The sequence below is a fragment of the Enhydra lutris genome, unplaced genomic scaffold, assembly GCF_002288905.1.
Source record: "Enhydra lutris kenyoni isolate GAN:26980312 unplaced genomic scaffold, ASM228890v2 scaffoldscaffold24, whole genome shotgun sequence".
NCBI lineage: Eukaryota > Metazoa > Chordata > Mammalia > Carnivora > Mustelidae > Enhydra > Enhydra lutris.
Window position 1 is genome coordinate 30,739,368 of NW_019154108.1, and position 23,041 is coordinate 30,762,408.

General features: G+C 53.7%; 1 protein-coding gene across 3 annotated transcripts in view; it reads left to right on the forward strand.

The window, feature by feature from the left end:
- Window positions 1–7,416, forward strand: part of LOC111150811 (nuclear VCP-like) — a 99,251-nt gene extending 91,835 nt beyond the window's left edge. For all 3 annotated transcript variants that reach the window (XM_022508422.1, XM_022508423.1, XM_022508425.1), the window contains one exon: window positions 7,122–7,416. In XM_022508422.1, the coding sequence (XP_022364130.1) occupies window positions 7,122–7,166 (45 nt within the window). In that variant the 3' untranslated portion in view covers window positions 7,167–7,416. The remainder of the gene's footprint in view (window positions 1–7,121) is intronic.
- The last annotated feature ends 15,625 nt before the right edge of the window (window positions 7,417–23,041 follow it).

The window sequence follows — 23,041 nt, forward strand, 5'->3', positions numbered from 1 at the left end:
AGATAAGAATCGCAAGCTGTACTGAGTGAGCCAGCCAGGCGCCCTCCCACCCTATCACTGCTAACCACAGAAGCTGGTTAATCGGTTGGGGCTGGTGGTGGTTCTGATTCGGCCTGAGAAGAGTCTGCTGTACCCAGACTCAGTTCTCCTCTGTAGCTGGAAGCAGTGGTCTGCCTTTACCTCTCAGGTGTTTTTGTGTCCCAGAGGAAACAGGTCTGTTCTGCTGAGCATCTTCGAGTAAAACCCAGTCTTGTGGGGCGCCTGGGTGGCTCAGTGGGTTAAAGCCTCTGCCTTCGGCTCAGGTCATGATCCCAGGGTCCCGAGATCGTGCCCCGCATCGGGCTCTCTGCTCAACAGGGAGCCTGCTTCCCTTCCTCTCTCTCTGCCTGCGTCTCTGCCTACTTGTGATCTCTGTCAAATAGATAAATAAAAATCTTTAAAAAAAAAATTAGAAAATTAAAAAAAGAAAACCCAGTCTTATTAAAATCGGTAATAGTTTGGCAGACTGGTGCTCCTCGTTTTGATGGAAAAGAGATTCGTGATGTTAGTGTCCTCCGGAAGGTTTCGTCATCAAAAACATGGTTTTAGTTGAAATTGTTCCTCATCTGCAGCTGGAGTCCCGGGCTTGTCAGGACTGAGCGGACGCGTGGATGGATGCAGCTCCTCCTGTAGCCTCCCTGTGCTTAGTAGAAATGTATCCACACGGTAGCACACACACACAGTTGGGTTTTTTTTTTTAAGATATTATTTATTTATTCATGAGAGACAGAGAGATAGAGGCAGAGGGAGAAGCAGGCTCCCCACTGAGCAAGGAGCCTGATGTGGGACTCAATCCCAGGACCGCAGGATCCTGACCTGAGCCAAAGGCAGACACTTAACCATCTGAGCTACCCAAGCACCCGCACACACACAGTTCTGTGATCTCCGTCAGTGTCTAGAACATTTCATCCCTTCCGAAGTTCCTTGTGGCCCCTCTGTGGCCGATGCTGACAGCACTGCCTGCGATCGCAGGTCTGACCTGTCTGTGGGCTGCATCCCCACAGAAGCCCATGGCGTGAGCTCCCTGGTGGCTGCTCTGCTCAGTGGAGGCTTCTGGGTTCCATCCCTGTTATGTGTGGTCCATTTCTACCTGAGCCGTTTTCCAGGATAAGAATATAGCATGGCTCCTTCTCGTTTCCTCTGTTGGGGGACACTTGGTGCTGCTGGGGTATGTGTGGCTTTCATGAGTAATGTGTGTGTGAGAGTAGGGTGCTGGCTTGCACTTCTCCCTGGTGTGCAGCTGGGGCGGCATGGCCAGGGCTCCAGACCCTTCCTTGGGGAGCGGCTGAGTCCCCCAGTGTCATAGTCGTTTCGCGGCAGCATCCAGCGGCATAGGAGCTGGTATCCCGTGTGCACTCTATGGGCATCTCCGAATGGTAGGACGGCCAGCAAAGTTTCACGTGCCCGTGGGCCGTTTGGAGTTCTGCTGTCCTGTCCTCGTGCTTTGATCTTAAACACTAGACTTGTACCTCTCCTTGCTATAAACCTGTACAGATTCTTAGCTTATTCAGATGTGCATGTGGAAGACATTCTCTCCAAATCTGCTGCTCACCTTTCTGTCATCTAAAAGCACCTTCTGGAGAGCAGGATCCTTGAATCCAGACGGAGGCCAGCCTGGCTCCTGTGTGTATGGCTTGTGCATCCTGTCAGGAGAAATCTTGGCAACTTCAAGTTCACAAAGATTCTCACCTTTGCTTTTTTCTAGACATGTCATACTTTTTAGCTTTTACATGGAGCCTTGTGATTCATCTCAAATTAATATTTTAGTTTGATGGGAGGGGAGGTGGGGGTCATGGTTCCATGTTTCCATGTGGCTCCTACTTGCTGTGACTCTGTTGAGAAGATTTCCCTATGGAGTCACCACCCCCTCTCTGAAAACCAGTTGTTCATAGAGGCGTGGATCTGTTTCTGGGCTCTGACTACGTCTGTCTTAATGCCATGGTATCTTTTTTGCCACTGTCTTGATGACCATAGATCTATAAGTTGTGGGATCAGGTATAAGCTCTCCAAATTTGTCCTCTTTTATCTCCCCTCAATTTTTAAAAATATCTTAAACCCTTTTCATGTCCATATAAAGTTTATAATCAGCTTATCGATTCCTACACAAGAAGCCTGCTGGGATTTGGAATTGGACTGAATCTAGATCAGTTATGAGAATAGCTCTTGAAAGTTTTTCACTTCATGAACTTTGTACATCTGTCCATTTGTTTAATTTCTCTTAGATAAATTTATTCACTTTTTAATTCATTTCACTTCTTAGATCCACAGTAATGTGAGTTTTCATGGTAAATATCTTACCATCTTTCATCAAATTTATTCCCAAGTAGTTTATACTTTTTTGTTATTTATGGATTTTTTTTACATCTTATTTTCTAACTGTTGCTAATATATATAAATTCAGTTAGTTTTTATCTGTTGACCTTGGATAGCTCATTTATCACTCTCTTTATCTCCAAAAAGATCAGTTTTCTAGAAACTGCTGTATTTTGAAAAGTTCCCATGTTTGTTGCTTGAGTGACTTTATTACAGAGACTACAAATGTGTCATACAAAGTTCAAAAATCACTTGACCTGATTTCTAAATTTGGCTATGTTTTCATCCAAGCAGCTACGACAATTAAGGATTAAACCTTTGCTTTATCTCCTTTGCACACTTCTGCTGGTGAATTTGACGCCAATGTATATTGTGGGTTTTTCGGGGGGGGGGCGCTCTCGGATCCTTCTTATTCCATTTTTTCCTGGTCCTTCCCAGGTGAGAACTGTGGTAAAGAACCTCGCCCTTCTGGTGGAGGACAGTGCAGTTGGAATTAGAGGCCCAGGCAGGGTTGAAAGGTGTGGCACTTTTTTGGATGTGAATCTAAGCAGCTCATTGATAAGCCACTTCTTTATGCTTTTGTAATTAGGGCTCTTTTAGTTGTAAAGGACAGAAACCCAACTCCAACTCAAGTGCTTAGGGGAAAACAGAGTTGTTTGGAGACACCTAGGTGGCTCAGTGGGTTAAGCATCTGCCTTCATTTCAGGTCATGATCCCGGGGTCCTGAGATCAAAGCCCCACTTCTGGGGCTTCGATCTTTGTCTCTTCCCCTCCTCGTGCCCATGTGCTCACGTGATCTCTCTCTCTCAAATATAAAATAAAATGATGCATCTTGAGTTTAAAAAACAACAACAGTTCATTGTTCCACTTAACAAGGATCTTGAGAGCACAGATGGCTCTAGGCATGCTGGCTGCCGAACCTCATTGCTTCCTTTCCTGGGGGAAGGTGGGAGGCTCAGACACCTCCCAGCAAGAGAGTTCCCCACAGGCTCTGACGGGAGAGTCTCAGGGAACCCTGGGGTCGGTCCAGCCCAGGTTAGGATCCCGTGCCAGAACCAGTCAGTGTGGCCAATTAGGAAATTAGATCCTCTGGCCAGGCTGGGCTGTGAGGGGCCGCAGAGTTTGGTCACGCTCATGCCTTCAAGGCCTAGAATGAAAATCTGTAAATAAGATGCTGGTGACTCAGGTTAACTGACATGGTAGTGGTGGGATTGGGGTTTGGGGTCTTCCTGCTGAAATAGAATCACTAGATTTTGTTTATTGTGCAAGGAACACACATTTTAGCCTCTCGGACCTACTTACCAAAATGGCAATTGCTTTGAATTAACATGGGAGTAATGAGACGTCTAAGAAGACAGAAGTCCTGTCTCGAGGTCTACAGAGTGGGCCTTCATAGTTCTCAAATACTCAGCACACTCTTGGCTTAGAGACCCAATGCAGAAATGTGTCACCTGGCCCAGTAAACCGTTGGTAACTGGTTCAGGGTGGTGGTGTCGGCATCGAGCAGAGACTCCTCTCCGGTTGTCTGTCCTCTCTGGCTGTCTGTCCTCACCAGCTGTCCATCCTCGGCCGGCTCTCACTCGGGCAGGGCGAGGCCCTCGGGCTCCACTGAAGATCCTTGCCCGTCCTCACTGCTAGTGAGTGGCTGCGTCCTGTTTGGTCCCAAGAGGACCTGACAGGCTGCGATCTGTGAGGACAGATCCCTGACACAAAAGCCAGGACCCTCCGCCAGCGGCTTCTCCAAATCCAGAGGCGAGCGTCCCGGCCGCGCATGCATCACAGAGCAGCGTCGTTCCCCGTGCCGGTGTCCCTGCGCGCCGGAGACCTGAGGCCCCCCAGCTGCTGTCCACGTTGAGACCTTGAGGTTACTTTCCCAGATATTTATTATTTCCCGGTACAGTCTCTTCACGCTGCTCGCTCTGGCATCGTTTCACGTCAGGAAGGAAACCTCACTCAGACGGACAAGCCGGATTTTGGTCTTTACTTCCTCTGTTAAACCACCCCAGAGCAACCCTCCTGTTCATTTGCTCACCGGCGGAGTGTTTTTCACACCCGCTGCCCCCAGCTCTTCCTTTTTCTTCTCCACACGCAGAAGTAGATGGTTCATTTCCCAGATTATTTCCACCCCATGGACACTCCCAGGAGAACAGCTCCTCAAGTCAGAGTTTCCAGCTGTGTTTTAATGGGTTACCTACGATCTGACTCTTTACGTGTGTCGAGTCCCTGCTGTGTGCGTGCCAGGCTCTGTGCTGGACTCACAGAAAAACTGCAGGGGACAGGCTGCTACACATAGAACACGTATTGACCTGGGCACTCGATCCCGTCGGTGTTAGAACATGGCTTCCATGTAGCTTTTGCTACATGGAAGGGACCAACTACACGACAGAGGCAGTGTGGCTGATTTTATTAAAAACATCTGCACCTGTCATGCCAGACATTATCAAAGACTCTGAGGATGTCCTAGTGAGACTTAGTACTAGTGTAGTCTTCATAGTTTGGGAGATCGTAAATCTCTAAATATTTGATTTCTGAAAAACTTAGCGAATAAGAAGCTATAACTTCTCTTTGAGAAATAGGCATCGTATGAATTTTGAATAAATATTAAGTAAAGCAGATGACCAAGCTGATTATTAATTTGATCTTTTAAAAATAAGGCGGGACATCAAGGTGAAGCCCCACACTCCCACTGGTTCTCATGAAACAATTACTTACAAAACTAGTGACAGCTGTTTGTGGGGAGAGACTGGCCTCCCTTGGGGTCTTTTATCCTTTTTGAACTTTGCTCCATATGAAGGTCTTACCTAGTCAAAAAAAGTAAATATTGAGGGGAGCGCAGCTGGCTCAATCGGTGGAGCGTGTGACTCTTGATCTTTGGGCTGCGAGTTCCAGCCCCACGCTGGGTGTAGAGATTACTTAAAAAACAAAAATTTTTGAAAAATTAAAAACTAAACAGGTGCCTGGGTGGCTCAGTCATTAAGCGTCTGCCTTCAGCTCAGGTCATGTTCTCAGGGTCCTGGGATGGAGCCCCATGTCGGGCTCCCTGCTCAGCTTCTCCCTCTCCCACTCTCCCTGCTTGTGTTCCCTCTCTTGCTGTGTGTGTCTCTCTCTTTGTCAAATAAATATATAAAATCTTTTTTTAAAGAAATAAATAAATATTGAAAAAAATAGTAATTTAAAAGTTCCAGATGACCAAAATAGTAATAATAGTTATCTCTAGAAATGAGGATTAATTTTTTCTGATCTGTATTTTCTAACATTTTTGCAACAGATCTTATTTTATAATTTTAAAAGTTACTTTACTCTAAGAAAGGGATTGCTCAGGGCACCCGTGTGGCTCATTGGGTTAAGCCTCTGCCTTCAGCTCAGGTCATGATCTCAGGGTCCTGGGATCGAGCCCATCGGGCTCTCTGCTCAGCAGGGAGCATGCTTCCCCTTCTCCCTCTGCCTGCCTCTCTGCCTACTTGTGATTCCCCCCCACCTTCAAATAAATAAAATCTTTAAAAAAAAAAAAAAAAGGGAAGGAAAGAAAGAAAGGGATTGCTCTAACCTGGTTATAATGTAGGGGTGCCTAAAATGTCTTTACTGTAGATTATTCAGCACTGAAACTGATGTACAGAGGGACTGTTTTACACTATTTCAGAGTTAATTCAGCATTTCACTAATTCCTACTTTATGTTCACCTTTGAAACTGTTTGACAGGTACTTTAAAAATCACTAAAACAAGTTACACAGATGTTTTTTTCCAATCTGTCTTTCAGACCGGAGGTGAACATTAAGTACAGTCCAGGAAATGGGTTTCCCTTGTGAATGGGAAACGCCCTCTCGTCAGGGTCTGACTTCTCGCAGAGAGAACAAACAGAAGAGTTTGCCTTTCTCTGCCTGACTCAGGATTGTGGCCAGGGTAAAAGCTGATGGTAGTAAAGTCCCGTCTGAACACCGGACAGACCTCATACGTGCGAGACAGATCTCACCGGGGCCGCTCGTGCGAGTGTCTTGGCGTCTGCCGGACGTCGGGGACGCGGCTGTGCCTCTAGCACGGGGCCCCGGGCTGGTCGGCACATGCCATGCTAAGGCCGTTTGTTGCTGTTCGAAATCATTTAAATGGCTCTACTCCGTGGTCTTTTTAATTCTTGCGTAATTTGTGCTGGGGACCAGATGGTGTGACTGAAAGTTGCTGTGGAAAACCAAGCAGACTGCAGCAGCAGGGAAACTGCAGGAAGACCGAGCTGGGAGTGGGGACGGCTAACAACACTGACCTGTTTTCCAGAAGCCTCAGTAACTAAAACGCTGTGTTAGTGGGCCATCACCTGACCCTAATACATAACTAATGCAAACAGTCCATCATGCTGGTCCCCACACCAGTGACAGAAAGACGGGCACTGATGTTGGGGCAGCTGGGAGTCGGCCTCCCAGGTCCTGTGGCAGGCTGGGCACACTCCACAGAGCTGCAGGTGGAGGGACTGGGGGCTGGGCGTCCCTCATCACGGTGTCAGCGGGACTGGCTTCTCCCGAGGCCACTTCCCCATGTCCTCGCACGGCCTCCCTGGGCCTGTCTGTTCTTCATCCGTCTTCCTGCAGAAACACTGGTCCCGCTGGCTTAGAACCCATCCTGGGGGGGTTCCTTACAAATTCACGGCCTCCCTGAACACCTTACCTCCAGTCACGGTTACTGTGAGGTCGTGGGGGTGGGATGTCAGCGTGCGCATTTGGGGGACGCATATCAGCCCGTGTCACGCTCACAAGCTCTCTGTCTTGTCCCCTGTTCTCAGGACCAGGTGATGTATGAAGCTCTGCAGCGGTCCCTCAGCCGGTGACCCTGGCAGCAGCGGGCCCCGGAGCAGGTCAGTGCATCCAGCCGGCCGAGCCGCCCGCTTGCCCGCTGACGCAGAGGGCGTCCCTTGTGAGCGTGTTACTCCCGGAGTGATGTGGCCTGCTGGATCCGAAGACTTTCCGTCTGGCTAGCTGGGCGCGGGAACACCCTCCCTTCTCTTTAACAACAAGAAAGATGTTTAACTGTTGAACTAAAATAACTGATGACTTTTTTTAAATAAAATTTTGAAAACAGTCTCGAGTGTACTTCAGCAGAGTTGCGATCACAGTAAAAAGAACTTTGCCCTAAGCCATCCGAGTGTAAGTTGCCTGCTCGAGGCCCCATCATCCCCAAACACCATGATGTACGTCTCCCGCGCCCCAGGCTCCCCCGATAGCCAGCCGTCACACTCAGGAAACCAGCTGTGAGACGTGGCCGTTCCGTGGCCCCCCAGCTCTGCCAGGCCTCTCTCTCCAGCTGCCCCAGGTCGTCCTTTTGACAGAAGGGCCAGGAGTGAGCTGTTCAGTCTGTTCCTGTTTCGCTCCCGTTCCCTCAAAATTGGAACATTTCCCGTCTCCTGACTTCTGACTTTCTGGAAGGTTCCGGGCCAGTTACTTTGTAGAAAGCCATCAGCAGTTGGTCAGTGGTATCCTCATAGTCCCACCCCAGTTACGCTACCGTGGTTACGTGACTGTGGCAGGACTTTGACGAAGGGTGCCATGTTCTCACTGCATCCTGTCTGGTGGTGCCGTCGGGGTTTGTCCCGCTCCTGACTCAGTCCCTGTATCCCGTGGGAGGGTGGTCCTGCTGGGCTGCTCACACGTGGCTCTCTGTGGAGGGCGGTGCTGGAAACCATGAGCGACTCCCTTCCTTGTGGAACATGCGACTCTCAGGTTGCCCTGGGTCTGGCCGGTTGGGAACCCCTCCCGTGCCTGTGACAAGTCCCTGCTGTGTTTGCAAGGGCCACGTCTGTGTTCGCTATCATCGCTCATTCGCTGTGCTGCTTACGGTGTGATGTCACTGCAGACATGGGGCACTTGCCTTCTTTTCCTTCCATTCCGCACTCCACCTCACGCTAAGGAAATGTGCTACTTTGAAGAATAATCAGTGGGGGTGCCTGGGTGACTCTTGGTTTTGGCTCAGGTGGTGATCCCAGGGTCCTGGGATCGAGCCCCACATCACGCTCCCTGCTCAGCGGGGAGTCTGCTTCTCCCTCTCCCTGCCTCTGCTTGCTCGATCACTCTCTCTCTCTTAAATAAATAAAATCCCCCGCCCCGCTGCCGCCCAAAATGGAGACGCTCCAACAGATGAGGTTTCCAGCAGAGATCATTAGCTTCTCTTCCCTCCGTCCCAGCACTTGCTCTTCCTCCTGGTCACCCAAGCTCAAGCCTCGAAAGGTGTTCAGTTCTGAGCGGCGGTCAGGCCTCTGTTACACAGACATGTTTCTGCAAACTCCCCTTCCCTTGTCCTCAAGGGCTCGGCCTCGCGCTGCAATTACCTTTCCTTATCTACCGGGGTCCGCCGGTGGGCCTCCCGTTCCAGTCTCGCAGACACTGAAACCGGGGCCGCCTTTCCAGAACACTCCTTAATGACATGGAGACAGAGGGTCGGGTCCCTCGGCCCTGACCACGAGATCCAGCCTCCATGAGGAAGAGCAAAGGGCTAAGACTCTGGGCCTTGAGGAGTCTTGCTGGGCTGCGGGGGCGGGGATGCAGCCAGCAGAGACTGGACCCAACCAGTCTGCGCCACCGTGGGCCCCAGCGCCGACCCCTCACCGGCTTTCCTCCTCATGACCATGTGCTAACTCTTAAGCATGTTCACAGACAAGCCACGTGTGAAGTGAAGAAGCCTGATCTTTGGGTTCGCAGGTGCTAATAAACCCCTAAGCCCGGCCCACACGCGCTTTGCTGTGACGGACCTCCCCGCCAGAGGCCCCTTTCCTCTGCACAGCTCCCTCCAGCTGGACCTTAACCCCAGCAAAGCCTCGCCTCGAGCTCCTGTCAGCCTCTAGTCAGTTCTCCTGGGGTTTGGTTCTCAGTCCGAACTCATTAGTCTAATTATACATGGACCTTCGTGCTGTGACATCAGCCCACCCTTAGCACCTGCCCTGTCCCCCCCCCCCCCCCCCAGCCCTGACTGATGTGCACTCGTTCCAGGGAAGCTCATTGTTCTCGGCGCCTCTGCTGGGGAGGCCCCCACCTCCTGGAGCACCTCCTATGTCCCGACCCACCCAGCGCAGGGCGTCCAGGGCCTGAAATACCACTTCCTGAGAAGCTTCACCCCATCCCTCCCTCCGCTTGTGCATGGGCTGAGTTTCGTGCTGACGTGGCTGGTGGCGCCCACATGGGATCCGCCCCAAGCGCGAGACCCACATTCTCCACACGACGCCCAGACCCTTTCCTGCCTCCGCGGCACTCGGAATAAGAACAAAGTAACTGTTGGGACGCCTGGGTGGCTCAGTCGGTTAAGCAAGCAGCTCCCTTTGGCTCAGGTCCTGATCCCAGTGTCTTGGGATCGAGTCCCACGTCGGGCTCCTTGCTCCACGGGGAGCCTGCTTCTGCCTCTGCCTCTGCCTGCCACTCTGCCCGCTTGTGCTCTCTCTCGCACTCTAACAAATAAATAAATAAAATCTTTAAAAAAAAAAAAAAAGAACAAAGTAGTCGTTGAGTTGCATAGCCAATCTCTTCCCCACAGGAAGCCGCGTTAACACTGGGGAGATCTGATGTTTCCACCAAGGTGTCTACCCAGGTGGGACCCGGTAGCTCCGAAGAGGAGCCCGTGGGACTCTTGGGGGCGCATCGTCTGCTGCTGGGTTATTGCTCAGAAGGACTCCCCAAAAAACACTTGTCCCTGGCTGAGCAGCCCGAGTGTGCCCAAGGCTCTCAGAAGACACTGTTGTGGGACTTGGGCCTGCATGAGCATTCTCTAAAACAGAAGGCTTTAAAGATTTTTTATTTATTTATTTGACAGACAGAGATCACAAGTAGGCGGAGAGGCAGGCAGAGAGAGAGGAGGAAGCAGCCTCCCTGCTGGGCAGAGAGCCCAATGCGGGGCTCGATTCCAGGACTCTGGGATCATGACCTGAGCCGAAGGCAGAGGCTTTAACCCACTGAGCCACCCAGGCGCCCCTAAAACAGAAGGCTTTAAAAAGAGATGACGTGTGTATGTTTTACACCAAAATTCTAATTACCTTGTTTTGCGCAGACAGGAGCACCTGCTGTCCCACTCTGGCTGGCTGTGAGGGAGCCTGGTGAGCGGAGTGTGGGTTCTCTGGAGACTCCAGGAAATTTGGCTGGCTTGAACTTTGTCAGAACTAATAGTGTAGAATGCAAAATGAGTCACAATCACCAGGGGCTTGAGAAGTGCAGATACTGAGTAAAGGAAGCAGCTGTGGCACCCAAGGAAATCGTGTTTCAAGGTAAAAGGTGCTGTCTAGAAAGGGGATCAGCAAATTAACTCGATAAGCACTTTGGGGGCACCTGCTTCATGTCTGCTGGTTTTCAGTTGCCTCCTTGATTTTTCCCAGCTCACGAAGAACTTACAGTCAATTTTCCAGCCCTCGATTGCCACACTCAGTCCATGGTCCAGCTTAGATTCACTTATTGGAGATGCAATTAGGGCGCCTGGGTGGCTCAGTCAGTTCAGTGTGTGCCTTTGGCCCAGATCATGATCCCAGTGTCGTGAGACTGAGTCCCGCATGGGGCTCCCTGCTCAGCGAGGAGTCCGCTTCTCCCGGTCCTGCTGCTGCTCCCCCTGCTCGTGCACGCTCTCTCTCTCTCTCTCTCTCAAATAAATAAATGAGTCTTTAAAAATAAATAAATGATAAAGTAGTGGATGACCTGTACTTGAATTCAAGCAGCTAGTATCAGAGGCCCCAGGCAGCGGCTGCTCAGTGGACGCTGAGCTTGTGCGGAGCGGTCGAGTGTTTAAATGGCTGTTGGGTCTTTCCGAGGACCTCATTGTCGGTGAGCTCCTCGGGCAACACGGAACCACAATGAACGCGGGAACCGTGAAGATCCAGTGGAATGCGTGGTTTGCCTGCTTATAGTGTCAAATATATGTGTAAAAGAACAGCGCTTGGTAACCATGTGCAAGTTGCTGTTTTTGTGGGTAACCTGGTCCAAGCAGAAGGACTCCCTGAGTGCCCCTTGCTTGGATTCTCCACCCACGTGGCCAGCCTCCCTCCACCTGTCCACCCCCACGGCTCCCACCATGGATTACTTGGAAGGGAATCTGAGACCATGTATCATTTACTCCATAGGTTTTTTTTTAAAATAAAGATTTTATTTATTTACTTGACAGAGAGAGATCACAAGTAGGCAGAGGCAGGCAGAGAGAGAGAGAGGGAAGCAGGCTCCCCACTGAGCAGAGAGCCCGATGTGGGGCTCGATCCCAGGACCCTGGGATCATGACCTGAGCCGAAGGCAGAGGCTTTAACCCACTGAGCCACCCAGGCGCCCCTACTCCATAGGTATTTTAATTAAGTGATTTTTAAGTACAGAGGGTGGAGGCGAAGAAACAGCGCCTTTATTGTTCCTCCTCTGCAGTGAAAGATGGAAGGAATCAGGCAAATGGGGAACTCCTGGGACAACAGAAGGCGCCCACCTCTCCGCGGCAGTGTCAGAGGCCAGCTTGTGTCTTCCAGGCTCTGGAAGACAGTGACCATGTCCCCACAAGGCCGCCTCCAGGGGTCTGAGCACATCCGGCTCCACGGCCCTGTGGATTTTGTCTTGGAAAATATTACCATCAGCTTCCCGAGTTGTAATGCCACAGCAGGCATTTGAATCATGTCAGTGTTTCTCAACTCAGGGTTACACAAGAATCACCCAAGGCTTTTCAAAAACATGCCACCCGGCCTCGCCGTGGACGGGCTGGATCAGAGTCGCTGGGTGAGGAATAGGGAATCCCGCTCACACACTCTCCCAGGCGATTCTGATTCCCAACCCCCCCACCCCAAGGAGGACCCCCAGAACCCCACTCTCGCAGTTTAAAGGTGGGGAGCCCCAGGAAGGAATTGTGCAGGAACACACGCTAGTGACGCCCAGGGTGGAAATGCGTGGCCAGTGTGTTCGGCAACCACAGGGGCTCGCCAGCCTTGAGATGGGGGAGGTGATGATCTGGCCCCCTTCTAGATTGCTCTCGCCATGGTTTACCCCCAGCAGTGCATGGGCTGTGGCGGGGACAGAGAGCTGACTCTAATGGGCTGTGGCCCCGGTGCCTCTCCTCCAGGTCACAGAGCTCGCCTGAGTGCATATCCCTTGGCCCCAGAGAGGGGAGCAGGACCGGGGACTCCCTGCCCGGCCTCCTCAGCACCCACAAATAGCTCGCACACCCTCTAAGGCTGCAGTCCCCTGTGGAGGGAGCCAGGCACCCAGGCCTCATGTCCAGGTTCCAGGCGGTAAGACTCTGGATGCACTCCCCCATCGTGCCAAGGGCCTGGGGTTGCCATTCACCTCTTGTGGCAGGTTTTCCACGAGCAGGCCAGTGCGCACCTGAGTTCTTCCAGGCATGGACTTGACCTTCCCTAGGCTTCTGCAACCCTAAGCCCAGTGGCAGGCCCTCTTCCAGGAGCCTCTGGAGAGGGGTGGTGGGTCTGGGCAGCCTGAGCACAGGTCATCACAGGTCATGACCACAGAGCAGTGCTTTAAACATGAAGATGGAACGCCCACCATGTGCTTGACCCACTTCTCTGTCCTCTTCTGTCCATTCCCTGGAGTACTGAGCACCTTGCTTCCCAAGCACCTGAGCACACAGACTTCAGCCTCTGGCAGCCAGCGCGAGTCTGGAGGCAAAAAGGCCAGAGCAGCCCACTCTGTTCTGAGCATCTCGCTGCTGGACGGGTAGCACCTAGATCACACGGAGCCCTGCCATGTGCCTCCGGCGAACCCTCAGGGCACCCCATGGAGAATGAAGCCAGGCTCTGCTCCAGCTGCCTGTGGGGACCGGCAGCCAGTGGGGCATCAGGGTCCTACAAAGTAAGGCTCGGACCTGCTCAGCTCTTCGGAACAACTGTAGGCCTGTTGCACCTCCACACATGGGTAAGACCAAGCAGTGAGTCAAAGAGCTACTGCATCATCTCACTTGTATGGGGAATCTAAAGAACCAACTGACGCACACGCCTGAATGCAGAGGACTGATGGTTTGGGTGAAGGGGATCAAGAGCACAAACTTCCAGTTACCAATAAGTCGCGGAAATGCAAGCACAGCATGGGGAAACCAGTCAGTAGCATCCTAACAACATCATGTGGTTGCCCAGGGCGAGCACTGCGGAACGTATAGAATCATCGAATGTATGTTCTGCACCTGAAATGAATATAACATTGTATGTTAACTCCAATTTTAAAAGCATTTTCTAATTAAAAGATTTGGGGGGCACCTGGGTGGCATCTGACTCTTGGTTTCGGCTCGGGTCATGATCTCAGGGTCGTGAGACAGAGCCCCACGTCGGGCTCTCTGCTCGGCCAGAAGCCTGCTTCTCCCTCTCCCACTCCCCCTTCTTTTTTTTTTTTTTTTTAAGATTTTTTATTTATTTATTTCACAGATCACAAGTAGGCAGAGAGGCAGGCAAGAGAGAGAGATGGAGGAAGGCTCCCTGCTGAGCAGAGAGCCGGATGCGGGGCTCGATCCCAGGACCCTGGGATCATGACCTGAGCCGAAGGCAGAGGCTTAACCCACTGAGCCACCCAGGCACCGCTCTCACTCCCCCTTCTTGTGTTCTCTTTCTCGCTGTGTCCCTCTCTGTCAAATAAATAAAATCTTAAAAAAAAAAAACTTCATAAAAACAAAGATGCACAAAAGTCGGGATAATGGTCCCCTCTGGGAGGGCTGCTCCAGGGTCCTCTGTGATGTGTGTTCTGTTCATTCTTTCTTTGTCTACTGTACTGAGGCGCAGATGCATCCAAAAAGCTATGCAGCCTTGTTTACGACCTGATGAGGTTGGAGATAAGGACCCACCTGTGAAACGATTGCAACAGCCTATGCCATAAATCTGTCAGCACCTCCCGCCCTCTTAATTAATTTCCTTATTTGTGATAAGAACAATTGACACAAGATGGACTGTCCTTCCGAACTTGTAAGTAGTATAGTTACTTGTAACTATAGAACTTGTAACTTGTATAGTTAATAAGCACGGGCACTGCACAACACCATCGTCATTCTCATGGTGCGACGCAGACTTTGTACCCCCGACTGGCGTCCCCTGTGCCCCCTCACCCTCGCTTTGTTTCTGTTAACGACTCTAAGGTGTATGTATACATTTTCCGTGCTTTCCTGTACTTATGATATATTTCCCAGTGAAAACAGAGATTCAGGGATTGCTTTGGGGAAGAACAACCCAGCCGGGTGGGCGGAGGGCTGGTGATTATCAGGCTCTAAGTCACGGAGCCACCTTTCTGTGTGTTCAGCCCAGCAGACAGCAACCGCCGGACGGGCAGAGCTGGGCGGCAGCCAGCCCTGAGTCACCGAGCAGATGCGCTCGCCTGCAGGGGTCGGCTGGCGCGGATGCATGAGTGCCCGCCCGCTGCACAAGATGAGATCTGTGTGCGAGTGGTTTCAGAGCAAGCAGACAATGCCTCTGTCTCCTCGCTGTCTGCTTTCCTTCCCCTGCAGCCACCAGGTGTTTGTGGAGCTCACGCACCTTCTCGCTCTGTTGCTGTGGGCCTCGTGGGACCCGCCAGGTCTCAAAGGAAGGAGATGCTTTGGGAATCATGTCGGGTCTCCAGCCATGAGAGCCTGTCCCAGGTTCCCACAGCAAATGGCAATCAGCCAAGTTCACAGACTCCTAATTGAGTCTGGCGGCCACCGTCTGAAGGGCAGAAACGTAACTGGGAGGAGAGGTTTCACTCATCTGCTCAGCAGATATTTATGGACAGGCATGTGCCGTGAGCCGAGCCAGGCTCCGTGCCGGTCACTGGCGGTGCTGCTCTGAGCAGAACCCCAGCCTGTCCCATGATCTCTCCCGGGGGTGGGGGGCAAGTTTGGTGAGCTGAGAACACAGCACACAGAGCAGGGGCAGGGGTGGAGTGGTCAGGGGCCACCGGGGGCTAGTGCACTGCGGTGTGCAGATGTGTCACGAGAGGGAACGCGCTGGGAAGCATGAACCACGGGGCGGCCAATGTGCGGGCTCCGAGTGTGACCTCCGACCCGGCCTCACACCACCTAAGAGACCAGGGGCCCCCCAGTCAAGGGAGGAAAGGCTGTCCACTTAGTCCCAGCGTTCCACGAGCTTTCTCATCAGAAGCGTGAAAAACAGTGATGTGCGGCCTCGGGGCTGAATTTTAACCCATTCGGTTCTCCCAGGCCTCCTGGGTGGGAGGTGTTGCTCTTGTCCTCCCTCAGCAGAGGAGGAAAGTGACCCTGGAGCGCGCAAGGAGCTGGCCACAGTCAGAGGGGAGTCAGGCAAGTCTCCCCCGCTGAAAATCCCTTTCTTCGAGGAAACAAAGCACAATTATGGGAAGTTTAAAGGTCTAAGGTTTAAATAATGCCCCAAGTGTAGTCACAAGGCAGAGCGGTGACTCATCAAAGGAGAGAGGCTCGAGTCCTCAGAAGTGCTGGCTGTGGGTCGCCTGGACGAAGGGGAAGTCCAGGGCCCAGGTGGAGTGACCAGCTCAGGAGCTGGAGAACGTCTGTCATACATGTGCGGACGACTCTGCCATTTATTTTTTTGTGGCTACAGGAACTCCTAGAAATTGATGGGAAAGTGGCAAAAGGGTATACAAGCCATCCATAATCCCATATTCAAACACCACCACTGTTACCATTTTTCGAACGTTTGTCCCCAAGTTTGCCCCTGGTCGGATGGGTTGAGTGGTCTTGTCCCTGATCCAAGGTTACCATCACTTCCCGTGAAGTTGGTCTTGTGTGTCCAGGAGGCAGAGGGGCCTTGGGACAAATCCATCTGCCTCGCCCCTTCCCCAGAGGCACCTGCTGGCAGGGACACTAGCAGGAAGGTCGCCCCCAGCTCCGCAGGCCAACGCGGCCTGTCAGGCCATTCCGATCGTTGGGACATCCCCTTCCTGAAGCTCGACACCCAACGCCATGGGAGGCTGATGAGAAGCAGAGCACACTGGGCAGGTCGCTCGAGGTCCATGGAGTTTCTTTTTGTCTGTTTTGTTTTTTATGGTTTTTTTTTTTTTAAGATTTTACTTATTTATTTGGGAGAGAGAGCACGAGTGGGGGGAGGCAGAGGGAGAAGCAGACTCCCTGATGAGCAGTGAGCCTGTTGCAGGACTTGATCTCAGGACCCTGAGATCATGACCTGAGCCCAAGGCAGACACTTAACCTACTGAGCCCCCAGCGCCCCTGTTTTGTTTTCTAAATCCTCTTCTTTGCTGTTGGTGAAAACACTCAGGATTTTCCCGCGCATGCGGTGCTCCATGTGATCTGTCTGCGTCCGCTTTGGCCGCAGCACGGCTTGAACGACAAAGGCTGCTGGTTGCTGTGCTGGTTTCTGGGAATCCGGGACCAAGGTGGCAGCAGGGCAGGCTTCATGTTGATACTGGATGCAGTTGCGTTCTCTCCACGGGGCCCATGGCCTCCTCTCCATGCTCTGGCAGCTCCCCTCCAATTCGGGCACAGGTCCAGCTCCGGGCCCTGATACCATCATAATCGTGTCGGGACTCCGGCCCTGAACACTGGGAACACACACATTGGGTCTCTGACCCTGAACAATTTCATGACCAGACCTCTGCATCAATAAAGGGTGAGGGGTGGCAACCAGCTTCTCAGGACCCCATTTGGGGAAGTCCGCCTCATGCCATGCTCCCGGCATCCCCCAGCCCCTTGGCAGCCTGGCAAAGGGGAGGGAGCAAAGGTCTGAGCACGCGAGCTCGCTGAACTTCAGCAGGAGCATGGGGGGCATGCGGGGCTGTAACTGAGAAGCAGGTATGAGTTGGATGGCCTCAGAGAGCGATGTGCATGTGAAGAAGATAAAGCAGACCCGAGTTTGTGGGGTGCTCTTCTAGAAGGACATGTGTGGCTCCGTGAAAACACAGGGAACATCGCCAACCTTCAGTGCCCGGCTCCTGCCCGCTCTGGGGGCCTGGGTCCCTGTCATGTCGGGACCTTCCTGGGTCTGCCTCAGGGTCTCCTCTGTCCCCTCACCTGCAGACACTGTGTCCCCAGCAGACACTGTCAACTGGAGATGCACGGGAGTCGGCAGACGTACACCTCACTCCCTCACCCTGCACGGGGACCTTTAAAAGACTGTTCTTGTAAACGTGGACCCAGAAGACAGAACAAATGGAAGGCTGTGTGAATTGCTCCTGCAGCAGGGCTGTAGAGACGTGTCCACCCAGGCTCCTGGGGCTACCTCTGTCCTTTGCTGACACCATTCCATGTCTCCCAAGGGTCACCCTCCAAACACAGCTGTGTGTACCCACATTCTTGCCTCAGGAGAAACCCCACCTCAGGCAGTGGGTGAGGAAAGGCGTTGTGCGAGCCCTGAGGGCAGGGAAGGAAGGGGCCTGGCCAAGATCCAGGCTCCTGGCAGCGGCACCCAGAGGCCCTGCAGTCTCGGAGTCCTGAGCATGTGCAGGGCAGAAAGCAGACACTGTGGCTAGAACACGCCTGTGCGTGGGGGACCTGAGGCCGCCTCCCACGGGGCCTCAAGAGCCTGTGCATGCACGTCTGTGTGTGTGTGTGTGTGCGTGCGCGCGCGCGCACGTGTGGCTATGCTCGCCCACGTGTGGCTATGCTCGCCCACGTGTGTGGGGGTGGTGTGGCGGTGAGGGCATGGTGAAAGGCCGGTCCTCCCATGTCCCCACCCACCCCACCCCGTGGCCACCGGCACGTCTGCACTTTCCGCACACATTCGTGGCCAGCCGTGGCTGGAAAACCCAGTCTCATGGGACCATTCCAGTACAAGGACAAGTGTCTATTCAAATCGGGTACATTGAAAACCTGTGAATTACCAGGATCTCGCTCCGAGATCTCCGGGAGGTATCCAGTCATGGACGCACAGCCTCAGTGCACAGCCCAAGCCCCGGAGCCCTGGCGGCGGACAGACCAGCAGACACGGCGCAGCCAGGACTGTCCCCCGTGTCTCCCCTCTGACCCCTGACCAGTGCCTGACCACTCCCGCCAAAACCAGGCCTCCCATGGAGTGTCTATTTTGGGTATCGATGGGCCGTGAAGAGCCGGGCTTGCTTTAGAGAGGAAACACCCAGCCACGTTCACAGAAAGTGGAATGGGGGCGCTGGGGTGGCAGGAGGGGGCAGGTGGGGAGCTGTTTGTCGGGTGTGCGTGCTCCGTTTTGGGGCTGGGGCTGTTCTGGGGCTGGACTGAATAGCAATGCGAACATTCCTAACACCACTGACCTGCACGACCTGCCCACTTAGAAACGGGTATGAGGGTAAGCTTTATGTTACGTGTTTTTACCCCAATTCTTTTAAATTCTTAAAAAAAAAAAAAAAAAGCTCCTAAAGCTCCTGTAAGAGTTTGGGCAGCATGCAGTAACCACTGTGGTTTGGAACAATCCTGACAACCAGTTTCAACACCTTGGTGTTCCCAGTGGCAGTAGGAGCCATCACAGTGGAACCCGGGCAGTGACCGTGCCTTTACCCGACGATCCCACAAAACATCCCAGCAGTGCTGGGAGGTAGACTGAGGATGGGGAAGCTGCTCAGAGGAGTTATAACCTGCCACGGGCACACAGGCTCCAACCTGTTTTTCTTCCCCGTTGCTCTCTGAAATATATAGAGGTGACACAGTGTCCTCATAGTGCCCCCAGACACCGGTGACCTGGCCGGGGTCCCTTCCCAGGCCTCTGCCCTGGGCCCTGGAGCTGGGTCTGCAGCCAAGGCTTATAAACCGGGTCAAGGGGACTGGGGGTCTCGTGTCCCTGCATCCCCGTGTCCGCCCACCTTTCTTGTTTTGCAATCTGGGCCCAGGTCCTGTCGGCTTTTCCCAGATTGGCTGTGTGACGTCCCCTGCAGAGCGGCGTTGCTCGGAAAGCTGTGTGCTTCGGAGCCTGCTCTGAAAACTGATGAGATGTGCCCTGCCGGCCGCAGGAACACTCCTCGGAGAACGCGTGGGGGACTTCTCAGGCCACTCCCGCCCAGCCCGTGCGCTCCCGAGAGTGGCCCGCCTATTCTGTCCTTGGAAACTGCAGGTGTCAGACTCATTAGGGAGAGGGCTCCAAATTAAAGAAAAATGTCACGGACTTTGAATTTGTTTTGTTGATTGGAAAATGAGAACGATGCCAGTGTGAGGACTGACCGCACGTGGGGGGGGCAGTCACTGCCCGGCCTCCCACCCCCATCCCCAAGCAGGATTCCCTGGGAATTAGCAGCACCTGGGCCCCCAGTGACCTTTACTCAGAAAAGTAGTTTGCCTCGCAACATGTGGTTCTGTGAGGCGGTGAAGACCGCCCTACACCTGCTCACGTTCATGTGCTCAGCAAGCTTGCACAGAGCCAGGCCCGCCAGGGTCTGGAGCAATGCCACTGACTTCCTGGAGAAGCGCAGCCAGGAGTCTGAGCTGTCTCCCTGGAAGGAGGTGGGAAGCCTGGCGAGAGGGTGGGACCGGGCCCTCGGCCCTCAGCCCTCGGCCCAGGAAGAACATCCTCCTGGCCAGACCCAGGGTTCCAGGCTGGATGGCCCAGCGCCCTCCATCTGCCCGGGGAACAGGGTCGGGGCAGGAGGGTAGGGGCAGGAGGACCGGAGCTGGGAACATGCCTCGGAGAATACGCTGGCCGGCCAACCTGATGCAGGGTGCTGAACTTTGGCTCTCATCCTCCTCCATTAACCGAGGATAAAAGATCACGTACTTGACATTGAGCTAAAAGGACAATGATGGTTGCATTCCAAGAGGGCAGAGATTTTCCTAGTGCGTGATCCTGCTTCTCTGCTCCGTCAACAGAAGGATATGTGAGGCTGCCCAGTACCCCCGGATCCAAGGGATCATGGATATTTGGGTTTTGTTCGGGCCCATCCCGTGGAAGCACATAGCACCTGTCAGGCTGGGAGGGGAGACACCCCCTTGCGCCCAAATCTCTCAGCTGCTACCTGGGAGGGAAATGTGGGGCCTCAGCCACTAACCCGACGCAAGACTGTCCTGTTCCCTCTGTGACAGATGGTTCGTTCCCCTGGGTCTCCTTCAGGCCTTCCTGACGGCCTGTTCCAGCCGCCGTGGGAGGGAGACCACAGAGCCCTCCCTGGATTCGCACAGTGCTGATCTAGGGGGATTTAGAACCCAGCACCGAGGGCCATGCAGTTCTTCTAGGCCTTTCCCACAGAGGGTTTCCGACACAAGGAAACTGTGAACACACCGTTGGTGTTTGTGCAGGTCCTACCCTGAGGAGAAAAGGCCAGGCTTGTGCCCCAGATCCAGGAAGGCGCCCAGCAGTTCAGGCAGGGGTCCCACCTCTTGCTCTGGGTCTTGTGCACCGAATCACGCCAGCCTGTGCTCGTGGCCACTTGCCCAATAGCACTGTTGCTTTTACATGTGGGCGTCGGGAAGCTTCCCTCCGCTGGGTCATCAGCTCCTCCAGAGCGGGCTTGGCAAGCACAGAGCCCGTTTTTGTCAGACGCCGCGCCCATCCTCCTCTTCCCTCAGCCCTGTCATTAACTTCCCAGGAAGCGTGCCAGCCTGCCCTGCCCCGCACATCCTGCCCCTTCTCCCTGTCAGGGCGGCCCTCAGGCACTGTGCCCTCCTCAACCGGAGCCTCGGCCCCGTGGGGTGCGCTGCCCTCCCCCTCCCCCCTCCCCACTGGCCTCCGAGAGGGTCTTTGCTTCTGTCCTGGGGTTTCTGAGGGGTGTTCAGGGCTTGCCGGCCCATCCTCGCTTCCCTGCTTCATTCCACATGACTCAGCTTAGCTCCTGGAAGACTTTCCCAGCCAGACAAGAAGCGACACATTTCTTTGTCTGAACATGGAGTCTCCAAGTCAGCCGGGCAGGTGGAGGGGCGGGCACGCGTCTCTCTGGCCGTTTCTTCCTGAGCCGGCGCACAGGGTCCCTCCCTGGCCAGCCCCGCACAGGGTACACACGACGGGTGACCTGCAGGGTGGGTGTGGCATTGGTGGCTGCCCTGAGTCCCCTCGCCCCAGCCACGGCCACGCGGGCTACCCTGTTTCAGACACTGATTTCGGATTCCACACGCAATCCCAGGGCTGGAGCATTGGCTCTTTCTTTGGGGCCCCATCCTCACTGCCTGATGCAACGCTGGCCACATGCCCGGGGAGTGAATAGGAAATGCGCTTTTGCTATGAATTTACCTGTTAATGTCCCACAGCAAAGTTTAGATGGGCCTTCTGCTCAGCTTCTGCTCAGGGGCTGGGGCCTCGTGCTGCACACCGTGATGGGCTGGGCACAGTCACGTAGGTGACAGCAATGCCCTCGTGTAGGCGGCCGGTGTAAATACTGAGCCTTCCTGGCCGGGCTTGTTGGCCAATGTCAACATCGGGATCCTCACCTGCCTCGGCAGCGGGGGGGGCCGGTGGCCCTGCCCCCTCCACACTGGCGCCCCCGAAGAGGATGCGGGCACACAGAAGAATCTCAGGAGGCCGAGGAGGCTGTGGACTTCGGTCGTTTTCACTAAACCTCTTTTGTAACGTGTTCTGTAAAAAGCCAAATTCTAAAAAAAAAAAGACTTTGACTTTGTTAGAAGTCAGACCCCCGAGATGCAGCCTGACCCGCAGGATCACCGGAGGAGGGTGGCTGACAGCAGAGGGAACATGTTCTTTCCCATGCCCGTCCACGCCGGGCTCCGACGCTTCTGGCTCTCGAGTCCCATGGTGGGAGCTGCAGCTCACTCAGTGTGGCCTCGGGCTCCTTGACTCCATCCCGCTGAGCCTGTCTTCTCCTGTCCACGATGAGGATAGGAACAGTGCTCTATCCAACGGGAAGGGTCGGTAAGCTAGTGCAGGCCCAGCAGAGGTCAGGGAATCTCGGCAAATGTCCACTGTTCACAGTACACCCCCCTCCAAGGTCAGCCACCTCCCCTCCAGCTTCTGCTCTGTTCTGCACGTGGCTCTCCTTTTATTCCCCCCTTGTTGACCCTGCGAGGTTTGGCAAACAGAAGTAAAGATCTTCCTGCCCTTCAGGAGTGACTGCCTCATGGGGAAACAATCTGCACATTTCTAAACAGTCTGTGGGGCCACAGAATCTTCTGGAGAGTCCAAAAGAGTGGCGGCTGACCTGCCAGGGAGTGGGAAAGGGCTGCAGAGGCCTGGCATGAGCTCCGAAGATGAGCGAAGCAGACCAGGAGGAAAAGATGTAGGCAGAGGAGAGTTGTGCAAAGCCACAGGATTTCTCATGCCCAACCCTGGTGCTCTAGAGGCGCTAGGATCAGCCTTCCTACCGCCCCCTAAGAGTCCTAGATCTGTCTTTGGAAAAGTCACTGCCAGGGACAGAAATGATGGGCTAAATGGGCAGCTGGGCACTGGACTGGTCAGGAGACCTGCCACCCGAATGAGAACTGGTAACGTGACAGCTGACAGCAGGTCTGGGGAAGGAGGACAGTGTGCGCACCGTGGCCCCACGGTAACTGGGCTCAGAGAAGGCCGAGCCGGATGGGGAGCCGAGTGAAACCAGTGGCTCGAGTTCTGCAGGCCGGGAGAGTGGGAGGCCTGCCTGCCAGAGAACATAGTCGACTTAATGCATCACAGCGATGGGTGCATTTCCCAGATGCTGTTTCACTGAGCGAGGGTGTTTGTAGAGTTGGTGCTATTATCACTCTCAACCGTGAACTCAATGGTTCTTGAAGCAATAGTTTTGATCCTAGGAATTTTCCCAGGTGAGAAGGCCAGGAAGGAAAAGCAAAGTACTCTGGGGATGAAATGAGGTCTGTAGAGCAGGTTTGCCTAGCCTTCTGAGAGCGAGGATACAGTGCAGCTGGTGATTATTACAGGAATCAGACTTTGAAACATCTCAGAAGGACGCC